Source organism: Apiospora aurea (assembly GCF_038362705.1).
Source record: "Apiospora aurea strain CBS 24483 chromosome Unknown utg000010l_segment0_segment0, whole genome shotgun sequence".
Classification (NCBI taxonomy): Eukaryota; Fungi; Ascomycota; class Sordariomycetes; order Amphisphaeriales; family Apiosporaceae; genus Apiospora; species Apiospora aurea.
In genome coordinates, this window is record NW_027117397.1 from 855352 (window position 1) to 868687 (window position 13336).

At 50.6% G+C, this 13336-nt stretch overlaps 1 protein-coding gene across 1 annotated transcript; it reads left to right on the forward strand.

The window, feature by feature from the left end:
* Nucleotides 1-4951: 4951 nt before the first annotated feature.
* On the forward strand, nucleotides 4952-8367 carry PG986_014285 (uncharacterized protein; the record flags this gene model as incomplete). The annotated part of the gene is made up of 7 exons (XM_066850507.1): nucleotides 4952-5551; nucleotides 5611-5810; nucleotides 5865-6442; nucleotides 6480-6607; nucleotides 7134-7276; nucleotides 7424-7838; nucleotides 7930-8367. The coding sequence occupies 7 exons, from the start codon at nucleotides 4952-4954 to the stop codon at nucleotides 8365-8367; spliced, it is 2502 nt and encodes an 833-aa protein (XP_066692745.1).
* Between the last annotated feature and the right edge of the window lie 4969 nt (nucleotides 8368-13336).

Here is a 13336-nt window from a genome sequence, read left to right on the forward strand (position 1 = left end):
AGCAGGCACATGTTAAAAGAACAGTGACTATAAATGACCCAATTCTGATCTAGGAAATACTAAGCCCACAAGCCTGCGATTCTGACCATCTTCACCAATCAGAGGCATTCCTATGACCAGTTTCTTACCTATGGAGGACAACACTTCATACATTGCAAATAGCCCAGCTTCGAAAAAGATCTGGGATGAGCTCTTTCGCAGTACGTCTTTCCTCAACAAGTGCTTTGATAAACAAATTTTCTTCACTGTCATTGGCGACATCGAAAGCGAGCCGCCGCCTGGCTGCGAAGGGCGGTACTTGGCATTGATAGTAACGAATGACGACTATCAACTGACAGGGAGCGCCTTCAATATGTTCCTATCAAGCCTTAAGCCGCACGGTGAAATGAACGACCGATATGAGCTGCAGTTTACGGATTCGGATATCACTTTGAACATTTACAACCTCGCTTATATGCCTCTACACAAGTCAGTAGTCATTGCAAATTGTAGCAGATTGGTAAGAGATTACTACAAAAGTGGGACTATTCCAGTACTCTCTATATCTGCGAATACATTTGGTATAGAAGGCAGCGGCAATGCAGACTATGTTTGTCCAGGTCCCATTACACATCGAAGCAGCGGGCCGGGTTACATTCTGGAGCTTACCATCGGCGAGCGAAAGCGAAAGTTCGACATTGTGTCGGCAATAATGGACGTTTGGATGTAACTTTTCATGAGGCCTGCAGTTCAGTTAGGATTTTCAAATACAGATGAGAATGAATACTGTACAATCTATTGATACTCGTTTGGCACGAGCCGAATAACTTCCATGCAATGGTCAGTCATAACAGTCCTTCAATCCAGGTAGTAAACCTTTATTTTCGATATTCTACCAACAATTCTATGTCAGGTCCTACGGGTTTTCCTCATACTATGTAGAACGTCTCCGTGCTATCTTACGCTTCCCCCAAATACTCTTCTTCCCAAGCTAATGACCCAGGAGTAGTTTCGCTGATTCCACCCCAGCTCACGTTGACGTGAGGCATCGTCCTTCCATTATCTGCCCCGGAGGCCCAAACACCTTATTCTCGCCAGTTTCCAAAATCCACAATGCACCATAACTCGTTCGCCATTCACACACACACACCCCCTGCCCTGGTTCAGCACGGAAATCGTGCTATATGCACGAACATCTGGAAACTTCTTGAACCCCCATCCAGCAAGAAATTCACATTGGTGGAATCGCCAGTGCCATCCCAAAAAGTTGCAATGACTTTACAAGGCTTGGATATTGGTACGGTGCATATCGAGAGATCCGGGCGATCATCCAGCGTTGTTTGTGATGGGTAGGAATTGCGTTTTTCCAGTCTTGTATTGGGAAAAGGCTGTGTGCAATTGCCCGATGAGCCGCTACCAAAGCAACCATGCTGAGTAGTAGAACCGCCTTCATATTCGTGGTGTTACTGTATGCTGCCTGAGGAATGGAGTTCTTTGATTTCACTGTGTTGTGGAATTGTGAGAGGTTAGCGCTATAAGAATGATTCATTACTGCTGAGGTCGAAATCGCCTGCGTGGTCCGCCTGTTTTTTGTTAAGCAACCTGAAAGAGATGCCACGCGCCGGTTCTGCCGCGCCTCTCTTTGGATGCTTTGTGATACATTCAGCAAGCTACATATGTAGTCTTGTTGGGCCGAATTTCTTCTCCAAGGCCGGTAAGGTTATAAGACAGAGATTGAATGGAGTGTTTGGACTATAGACTGGCTTCGTGGGGTAATTGGTGACCGACGCCGGCATTGCCATGGACTTGGAGAGAGCGCCACCGGTATTGCTCAATGCGGAGATACTGATGCGGCCTCTTTTCTGTACTAGCGCATTACTCGACGGCGCCACCTTTTGCCAGGCGAGAGTTGTTTCGATTAAAAGTGCTTTTCCGCACCCGGCTAAAGGATGACCTCACAAAATTTTGCACTCGAATTATGACCATGTACTTTCTGTCCCCTTTTCCGACGTGCAGGATGTGTAAGAAAGTTGTGCTGCGGTAGGGCAGATGCATACCTCAGGATGTAGAGTGGCTGACGACGCCTCTGATGAGCAGAGGCAAAGCCGCTGCTAGGGTGCACTACCACCGTCACCAGTGTGTCAAATGAGACTACGATGGGGTCTCTTATTTGCTGTGGGAATACCTTCTACCGTGATCTAATATGGACTAGGAGGCCAAGGAGCCGAACTGACTGTGAGCGCCCAGTAAGCCATTAAACTCCTTTGTTGACCTACCCCAGTTAGTACTACGAAGTGACTAATACTAGCCTGTTCTGTTGTTGAGCCTGATCTGAAGGCCGTCACATCCGGGCCGAGCCAGGAATGCCTGCAACCGCAGCACCTAGTAGACTCTTGCGGCGAAATGGATACCTGTCCAACAGTCCGAGGTCAGCCGTATATCCAAATGCGGACAGCTCATATGAGCGCCCACCGACCTCCAACCACCATGCCAATTCCTGTGACCTTTTCGACGAGTACTACTTTGGACCTCCTGGATTACTTCACGAATGCTCCCTCCCAAGAGGCTTTCTAGTCCATAGCCAATGGAGATAACCTAATTTGCCAGAATGTTCATTTCCATATGGGATAGACCACCACTCACCAGTAGCTTGTAGAGCCTAAATACAGGAAGAAGCGGCCAATCGTTGGCATACGTTATATCCATAACACCGGCTATGATTATATCTCTCTCAATCGTCCTTTCCCGGCTTACGGCTTGATACGAGCTACTGGACGCTGGTTAATTACCATGTCTCCGTGGTCAGGACTCTTTCTTGGTTATGCCGTCCGCTAGGTTCTTCACTCTGTTGCTACAGTACGTAGCAATGAGTTATCCCTGTCTAGCATCTAGCGGAGAAGCTAGAAGCCCGGCGCTACGTAACATCTTGCACCATGGATAGGTCCCACCGGGAATTCGGTCGCTCCTTCGGTCTCTTTTCTAAGTCGTCTCCCTCGCAGGCTAGACACGAAAACAGGCCGAGCTTGTCTCTTAGCAGTCAGCAGCGGGCGGAGCCAACGGAGGCACCCTTTCCAATCTCGAATGAACCCCTCCCCCCTGCGTACACTGGGAACGGAGGGCCGATCGGGCTATAATCGTGCCTAAACGAAGGGTCAGGATAGACTTGTGTGCCAACACAGGGGAGGCGGAGGATCCGCAGATATCACGCTCCCCAACAAACTCAGGTGAAGTTACTGGAGAGTAGGGCTTAGTTACAATATCCGCTTAGATGGAGGTACGGAGCTTGTTTTTTTTATCATATAGCTCCCCTCCGTACATCCCAAGGTGATCGCACTTTATCTAGTAACGTTGGAGACCCGCTTTTGGACCCCCCTACTTTGGATCCCCTGTTAACCTGTCCGTTCAAATCAACCCCTTCAATTCAACGTCGCCTATCTAGCTCGTCCTGACCGCAACAACTATACAAGAGCCAGCCTCACTAATTTTACTATCGCTCTCTTCATCAGAAGTAATTTCAGCTTCTCTAACGGCTATTTGCGTACGATGTATATCTTCGATTGTAGTGAACCTCGAATTCGGGCTCAAATCCACCTTCCTCCGTTTCCTCGGCCTTGCAGCCTCCAGTTGAGCCTGGAGTGCTTCAAACTGCTTCTCTAGAAAGGCCACCTGTACGTGCGCTACTTCTTGTCGCATGATGTGCAAAAGAATCTTACCTCGGTTTTATATACAGGACGCTGTTAGCTGCCCTCAGAACAGTGTACCGTTTGCACTTCAATTCAGTTGCTGATACGGTATGCAGAAGACCTACGAGGTGGCCATGGCTGCGATCCGAGATACTGGACAAAATGCGTTACAGATATTAAACCAGTTATTCGATAACAGCAAACTGCAACTGTTCGTCTCCCGAGCATGTCCGGTGCGAAGCCATCTTTGCTCGACGGTGCCCTACTATCATCTCAGGAATGATCGTTATACTCTAATGCATATCTGCGCTTTCCGTGCCAATACTCATATTGCTGGGCTCCTGATGGAAGAGGATGGTGTTGATGTGGACTCCCTAGATGGGCTGGGAAGGACTCCAATACATTACGCAGTCAACGACTCTGTTGTAAGCCTCTCCTCGACTTAGCGGTATAAGTAAAGTGACTCTTTTGGTTCGATTTTCGCTTATCCAAATTTATTCTAACGAGCATTTAGGCTCGCATTCTCGTCCAACTGGGAGCCGATATCAACGGGAACATGAAATATAATGGAAGCGGGCCCCTCGTGAATTTGATATCTGATGCTGACGTGTCATATCAGCCCGTAGCAAGTCTTCGAGTTGCGTCGCCCAATGATAGAGGGTGGCGGGATGCCTGGCCACGGGTTATTATTCCAGACCTCTTTTCTACAATACAATACCTGATTGATGAAGGAGCCGCTGTGTCTTCGCCACTCAAGGATCCACAAATTTTTCCTCTTGTTTTTGCCATTCGCTTTGGGATATGTCAAAGCTAAAGGCTATCCTGCCAGGTGCGACGGTTGGGAGGGGGGAGTCCTGGTAGGCTCATAGGAAAATGCAGCCATGAAAGTATACGTGCCAAGCTCTTCGCGCACTATCCTGTCTCTCCTTCCGAAAATGGCATTGGCATACCTGCAATCTCCTTGTGGCTGGAAGGGCAGCCAGCCTATAGAATCCCATGGGGTATGATGTCAGGATGGAATCCCGCCCGGCCTCCTCCACCTAGTTCTCCATCCTTTACTTATCTTAGCCCGCTTAACCCGCTCCACCGCCCGCCGTGAAGCCTCTTTTTAGTCTAAGGGACCACCCTCTTTCTTCCTCTCTCACCTCTTCTCATTCACTATTCTTTATCCTATATGCCGACAGTGGCTGTCTCTCTTTACCCTCAATACCTCATGGTCCACCCTTCGAACCTGTAAACCCTCTTTATCTTTACCTCTGCAGAGAAGCCGAAATCCAGAGGTGCCCACCATGGAAACGAAACGCGACAACCTCAAAACCGCCAGCATGGCGCAGCCCATGGTCGAGACGGACTCCACCTCCGCCGATGAGCTGCTCGCGGCGCTGGGTTACAAGCCGGAAATGTTACGGAATCGGTCGACGCTCCAGGTAGCATTCGTGTCATTCGTTCTTGCATCAATCCCGTATGGTTTAGCGACCACTATGTTCTATCCACTGAACGGAGGTGGCCCAGTCGACATCATTTGGGGATTGGTCGCAGTATCTTTAATCATCACCTGTGTTGCGTCTTCTCTCGGTGAGATTACGAGCGTCTATCCCACTGCTGGTGGCGTCTATTACCAGGCCTACATGATGGCCAGTCCCTCATGGCGAAGGGTCGCTTCGTGGGTTTGCGGATGGCTTTACGTTGTCGGCAACATCATCATCACTCTTTCAGTCAACTTTGGAACGACACTATTTTTGGTCGCTTGTGTCAACGTCTTCGAAACAGCCGACGGAAACCCAGTCTTCGCTGGCGAGACCTATCAGGTGTTCCTTGTTTTCCTGGGACTCACGCTGCTGTGCAACGCTGTATCGTCTTTAGGAAACCGATGGCTTCCGATCCTTGATGTAAGCCACGTAACCGTTTCGGATCGAGCGCTATGGCTTCGATATGCTGACCACCGCAGACATTTGCTATCTTTTGGACACTGGCTGGTGTTGTTGCAATTATGGTCTGTGTTCTTGCTCTTGCAAAGGAAGGCCGCCGTGATGCCAGTTTCGTCTTCACTCACTTTGAGGCCAATTCGGGTTGGACACCGGGCTGGTCGTTCATGGTTGGGCTTCTCCATGCGGCCTATGCAACCTCGTCCACGGGAATGATCATCTCGTAAGTCAATACCTCCGACCTTGGTTTGGCAACAACATATGCTGATGGTGACAGAATGTGCGAGGAAGTCCGACAGCCCGCAACTCAGGTCCCCAAGGCCATGGTTTTGACTGTCGTCATCAATACCTTCGCGGGCTTGCTGTTCATGATACCTCTGGTTTTCGTTCTTCCTGATATCCAGGCACTGCTCGCCCTCACATCTGGTCAGCCTGTGCCTGTCATCATCAAAAGTTCAGTTGGGTCTGCTGGAGGAGCTTTCGGGCTCTTGATCCCATTGCTGGTCTTGGCTATCATATGTGGCATCGGTTGCACCACTGCTGCCTCCCGAGCCACATGGGCGTTTGCCCGTGACGGGGCTATTCCGGGGGCAGGTCTGTGGAAAAAGATTCACCCCAAGCTGGATGTCCCCTTTAACGCTATGATGCTCAGCATGGCTATCCAAATCATACTGGGACTCCTATACTTTGGATCTACAACCGCTTTCAATGCTTTCTCGGAGGTCGGCGTCATCGCACTTACGACAGCCTACGCCGTTCCCATCGTAGTCAGCATGCTTGAAGGGCGCAAAGCCGTCCGCACGGGCAGCTTCTACCTTGGCCCATTTGGTCTTTTTGCCAATATTGGCTCCGTCTGTAAGTACATCACATACAACTTGGACCCTCCATGCAGATACTCGCAGGCTGGTCCCTCCTGGCTATTCCCCTCTTTTGCATGCTCTCTACCATCCCAATAGAGGCGGCAACGATGAACTACGCTTCGGTGGTTTTTGCTGCATTTACGATAATCTCGGCTGTCTGGTACGTTGCCTGGGGACACAAGCACTATGCGGGCCCCCTGCATAGGCTAGGTGCCAGTATTGTTGGTTAGGCTGGTGATGTGCAGTTTTGCGATGCATGGCAAAAATATTTCGGTGATCCATCGCATGTGACGTTGCGTGAATGTCGTGCCGAGTTCTATGTATTAGACTAAGACGAGAGTTTCGAGATGTAATCAGGAACGTGATATTGCGGTGCTACTAGATAACCGGGACATGACCTCTTTTTCTTCTTTTGCATCGAGAGGACTTTTCTAATTCAGTAATTTCTACCACTATCATGAGTGTTTTTAAGCCTCGCCAGCGACGGTGATGCCGCCGTTCCATATCTACAAACAGGAAGACCACAAAGGATCCTCCACAGTACAGAGATTTCTCGACCTCCATCCGCTCATCAAGCTTGCATTAATCATAGGCGATCTTAACCTCCACCACTCGTGGTGGAATCCTTTGGATCGCAGAAAAACTGCCGGGTGCTTCATGACGCCCTGGGACTACTCTTCGACAAGGCCGACAAGGCGGGCGCAACCTTCGAAGTGGAAAAAACAGAGCTGATCCACTTCCACCGTGGTAGAAAACCCCTGCTGGACACCATAACGATCCAGGACGCTGAGGTGATACCCAAGCCCGTGGTTCGCTGGCTCGGCATCTGGTTCGATTCTGGGATGACGTTTCGGACCCACGTAGAAAAGCGACTGACCCTAGCCAACGGAGCCCTCTAACGCATCCAACGCATCGCCCGCCAGCGAAGAGGGCTCGGGCCGAACGCCCTGCGCCAGTTATACATGGCATGTGTAAGCTCGGTGGCCGACTATGAATCCCTGCTCTGGTTCGGACGAAGAGGCTGCCAATCCCTGTGGGAACAGTACCAGAAGCTCCAGAACCGAGCACTGGCCACGATCACGGGAGCTTTCCCCAGGTCACCGACCGAGGCATTGGAGGTGGAGACCGCACTACTCCCGCCGGAACGCAGGCATACGAAGCTCGCATACCAATATGCACTTCGTTTCACCAAGCTACCCCACAACCACCCCGTCAAGCAGGCCTTTACCAACGCACCACGAAACCAACCCGCTCTGGGGAACAACTGCAACTACGGTCTTTCTCAACCCCCAACGTCCTATCCCACACAACTTCAGTCCCTCATTGTCTTGCTGAAGAGTCTCTCGAAGTCACAGAACATAGAGGACGGACCAATCCTGGTTCCCGCCATGGTATAGCCCACCCCTGCGCCCGGTTATACTCAGCGTAGGGGAAGGGGAGGCAGCGAAGAGACATAGTGAACTCCTTCGAACGATCCCGCAGCGCGCAGCCATCATCTACACGGATGGCTCCTTCGACGCCCGAGGGGATACAACGAGGCCTGCAGCGGGCCTCTGTTCCTTCGCCCCGCACACGAGAGCAACCAAATGCTACTCCCGGAATCTGGGCCCAGGTCTCCGGATTGCGGACGCAGAGCTCACATGCATACACAAAGCCCTACAAATTGCCCGATCATGGAATGCTCCCTGCTACATCTTTACCGACAGCCAGGTCGCGCTCCGGCAGACGCAAGGAACTAGCTATCTGGCCAGGCAAGTGAACAGCATTGCAGAATCTCTCCAGCTTCCTGTCCAGCTTCATTGGTGTCCGGCGCATTGTGGGATCCGGGGCAACGAGATAGCCGACAAACTGGCGAAGAAAGGTCTCCAGAAGCCCCTTCCACGACACGATTGGCAAGACCGGCTCGTATCTCTCAGCTAGCTAAAGAGCCAGGTTAACCAGAAGGTGAAAGAAAGATGGAAGCAGCTGTGGGGCGTCGAACAGAATGAAGACCATGGCCGGCGTGCCCAAGGTCTAGGGAAGCAGGACGGGTTGTTGATTAGAAAGCCACCGAAGTTTTCGATGAAGCCCTTCTAGGGTAGTAACGACTACCAAATCGCAAATCCAACCCTACACAGGTGTGGGATTTTGAGAGACGAATTGGGAAGAGGTAGACATAACGTTGCGAAGCGCACGGCTCTTCTCCACCATGTTGCATGGTGTCTCGGTTGACGTTAATGTGTTCAAGTCACGGCACAAGGCAACAATCTTAGGCGAAATGCGCGGTTACCTTCGTAGCGGCCGCAATGAGGTAGGTGTTGCCGTATTCTGCTCCAGTAATTGTCGAAAGCGGCAGCCCAAGAGCTTCGCGTGCAGATCGGTCCAGCAGATTGGTGACACGAAGAGGGAGGTGCCTTTATTATCAAGAAGTACGGCCCAAAGTGAGCCAGCCTGGGGAGTTGTATATTTCCTGTGCATTTTGCGCGACCGCTTCGCATCTATTGTGACGGGAGCCATCCATCTAAGCTTGTAATATGAGCAGGTCAAGGAAAAGCGTTGGATCGCAGGCGCTGCACGATAAGCATGAGAGACAATAGCAGGCGGGGGCTCGTGTTCTTGAATCAATACGGAAACGATCATTTGGGGAATATAGGGTGGGCAAAAGCATGATTCAGGAGTTGGAGGAGGGAAATTCAGCTGGGCCTGTCCTTGATGCATTACTACCAAAGGAGACATGGGTGCGCCATTACCCCTAGGTGCCACTACGCCTTAGCTTCATGTCAAGTGCTGCTCCGCCAACAAAACAACCGTGTACATCGACTTTATTCTTTTTCTTTTCTCGATTCAGCGGTATCCACTTCAGCAACACAATTCGTTACCCAGCCCAACATTAGATATCTGAACTGAGCCTTTGATGATGTCCAGTATCACCAGTAGTTTGAACAGTGTCATCTTGCCCTCGAGACCCTCGTTCCCTACCGGCAACAACCAGATTATGTGTCCAGACAAAATGAATCGTGGTGTTAAGCGGAAAACAGAGCCCTCCGACGTTAATACAGATGATGGTACGTTGTGATTCTAGTCGCGTTTTTTTGTCAATCATTTGTCGCTCGCCATACTTATCGAAGCGCATAATAGATATTGCAACCGAGCGATCATCATCCACAAGACAGCGGCGCGTTTGTTCGCGACCGCTGACTATCGTTGATATGGGATGCATCGTTAAGTACATAACGGAGGCCAGTCTTAGGGTTGACCGAGGTCACGAAAGGGCCCTACGCTAATGATGGTGTGTTCAAGGGACCTGGCCCGCTAGTCGCTAGCGCCTCATTGCTACTCTTCCGACTCTGCACTCCAACCGTAGGGCCAACAGGTCTGCAAGCAATTTTGGAAGCCAGGACCACAAACAGCCCTCAAGAGCTCCAGACGGATGCAGCGAAAAGAGAATACGCTGCGGGATGATTCAGGTTCTGAGCTGATGCCGAAATGGTACAAGCGGAGCAGTGGGGACATCCGGCTCTGGCTTGCGCACCAGAACAGGTATGGGCTGCAGTACAAGCTGTCTGGCGTCCATTCCCTCAGCGCTACTTGCGCGACGGTACCGATTCTGCATTACAGTAAGGCCAACTCAACTCCAAACCGAAAACAGCCCGTGAGCTATCGAGCTGATGCTGCGATGCAGCAGAAAGGGAGTACACTATGCCACTGGATGGTTTTGGTCTCATCTGGAATCGACGCACTTCGAAAAGGATATAATTGAAGGCTACGATCGTACGGACCAAAGTGACTGTTTGGCCTCCCAGCACCGTTTCTGCATACCACTTACTCGGTGGGATTGGACGCACACGAAAGTGCCTTGTGTGAGCAGCAAGTGCGCCACGACCAATAATAGGCCGTGACAAGATCGGCGCCCGGTTGTGTCACCATTTGCTTCGAATTTGCTGCTGTTCGCTGGCTTTGCACATTTGGACAGACGGCGCCATCAGCAGCTCTACGGCCTGATGCCTACATCTGCCTACCGCAGCTTAACCATTTTACACTCCTGTACGTCCGAAAGGGTACACACAGCACGATGTCCGCAATCCGAATGCAGACCTTGGTAGTATACAGTTGCACCGGCTACGAAGAAGCGCTTCCTGCTCGAAAGTCTATTGTCGCAAGATGTACGTCGCCGTCAGTACTGCACCGGCCTCTTTCTGGCAACTGTACCTTGCGGTACCAAGCCAATGGGACCGGAAGTAGCTTCAAGTAGCGTTGTCAGAAATAGATGCAAATAACTGTAGTTGCCGCCTTATCATACTGGTCGGTACGAACCAGAAGAGCTGCATTGAAGATTTGGGGTATAATGAACACATACTACTATTCGGCTACCTGAGAGAGCCGCGAGATGCGTTTGGGCTGCCTGTCGTGAACGGGACCGAACTAGCCCAGAGCAAAGTGCTACAGAAGCATTTCAGCAAGTTACAGTACTAGGGACTACGTACACGTTGATGCTTTCGGGCTCCCTGTCGCGACTTGCGCATTTCGTTTTTTTTTTTGTCAGCCTTCCGGATCATCGCAACTCCCCCAGAGTTCCTCCTTGCAGCAACAAGAGTGTACCAGCTAGTTCATGCCAATTGCACACAGGGCAACAAGCCATCCTATCAACTTCAACGACAAAAGCAATCGAAACCAGGGCATCACTCGCTAGAACTTGAAACCCCGCCCACCATAAGGTAAGCTTAGTGATCGTCAACAACGGAAAGTGATAGTTGCATAGAGTCGCGCATTGGTAACAGGGTAGCTGAGGAGCTACAAATAGAAAGCCAATCTATTCTTTCAATACCGCATCATAGATGGAATTTGAAAGTGACGGGACCCTGGGGCTAACGCCATGATGTTATTGCCAATAGACTAGTATGGTCATGCTAGTGTAGGCTAGCGGAGTTGTCAAATTGTTACAGCACGGGCAGCGGCCTGTTAGCCTGCTTCTAAGCATGATACTGCTGCTGTCCTGGTACGTAGTGCTAGTGCGTGCATTTGACGTACACATCAATAATTTCTTATCGAGTGTCCAGTGCCTTCGTCAAATGCTCCGGCTCAGGCGTAAACGATTGAGTACAATGCGAGCACCATGTCATACAAACAGGCCAAAAGAATTAGACGATGTCTGAAAGCTTGCAAAGAGCTGTTTTGTAATGTGTTAGTGATTAACGTTATAAATCCCGAGGTTGATACTTCTCGTATGAGAGGGTGGCGTAGGCCGACTGACAGCATCTGGTGCTGCCCGAGGCACGTCACTGGATCCGCGATGAATATCGGCTGAATTATGATCCTGATGCACTGGGTGCATTCTGGGCGGCGGCGGCCAATGAACTACGCATGATACATTTGACGGCTTTGGGTGATGTGGATCGATCGAACGCCCCGTATCGTCAACATTGCCAGAGAATGCATCCTGATGAACACTTCGCTTGTGGCGGTCACGATCATTTGTATTGCGGAAACCCTTTCCGCACCCAGGTGCGTTGCATGGGAAAGGCTTGGTATGCTGGGTCTCATGTTTTCTGTACTTAGGGTAAGCTCCTCACTCTCTCCGAGTTGAAGGATGGGAGAGTGATACTTCAAACAGGGCTCACTTTTAAACCGCGCAGGACACCAAGAGCACAGGTAGGACAGAACCATATTTGCAAGGAAAAGAAAGCAGCTCAAGCCCGGAGTCAAGGGCGAGATTACGTTTCTCGGAGGTTGAAGAGTTCTCAAATACTTGGGTTCAAAAGAGGCAATGTTGAATCGAACGATGGTCCCGCTTAGTGTAATGTAGGTTGGACGTCTCAAGTAAGGCGAGACCTGTCGCTGGCTGAGTTGTTTCACACTACGATTGCTTGCACGGAAACCTGACTAAGTCGGGTTCCGAGGTGTGGTTGTACTTTTTCATTTTCAAAGTGCCGTAACCAGTTCAACCTCAACAAGAAGTATGAAATGGAAGTACGAGCGAAGTATATCCCCCAGACGTACGGGTAAGGGACGCGGAAACAATAGCCGGAAGTAGACAAACAGTCGAAGTCAGTCGCAAGGGTAGCCCAATTTCCAGAGAGAAGGCTTCGTTAGGCGCACACCGGGGACGGGTTATGCGCCTTTAGTGCTTTATACTACACAAACCCTAGGGTGACCGTTAGGCTCTTAACGCTACATAGACTCCAGGGGTAAACAATATGCTCTTAATGTGGCGCAGTGGGATACCAATCACACGCTCCAAGCCTGTTTCTCATCCACAAGGACTTCCCATGAAAATGATTCTGTCTACATACCCATCATTGCATGCAACAAGATGGATGAATCTAGCTCAATTGACTGCAAGGACGGTGGCCGCCCAGCTTTCCTCGACAGAAGGGGAGACCAGATCCCTGGCGCGATGACCAACACCGCCCTGCCACACGAGGCGATTGTCTCGAATTCGGATCAGCTTCCATTGTATGGTCCCAATGGCCAGGCTGCTCCCCAGCCTGCAGCTACGAGCTTCTGCGGCTTCTACTTTCCGGCGAATGTTACCTGCCAAAGCCCTGGGATCGATAATGTTGGTAATCCCTTCCATGCAGAAAACTTCATCCATGGTGTCGATGGTGGAGTTTATCAAAGCGCTATTGCTGAACGGGATGCATTTATGTCAAATGAGGGAGCACAGAGAATACCACTTACCACTTACGTTGCGGACGATGCCAGTTGGGATCACGGGGCCTTTACGGATTTTACTGCGCTGAGCCTATGGCAAGATGGCTCTACGCCTAATGCGATACTTTCTGCTTCTGAGTCCGTTTCCTATGGTTACGAGCAAACCAGCTGTGACGTCGCAAATAACCCTCTGCTGGATCCGCCGCTCGAGCAGATCCCTTTATTCAACTACATGCCTGCTCTTGATGCGAACACCCCA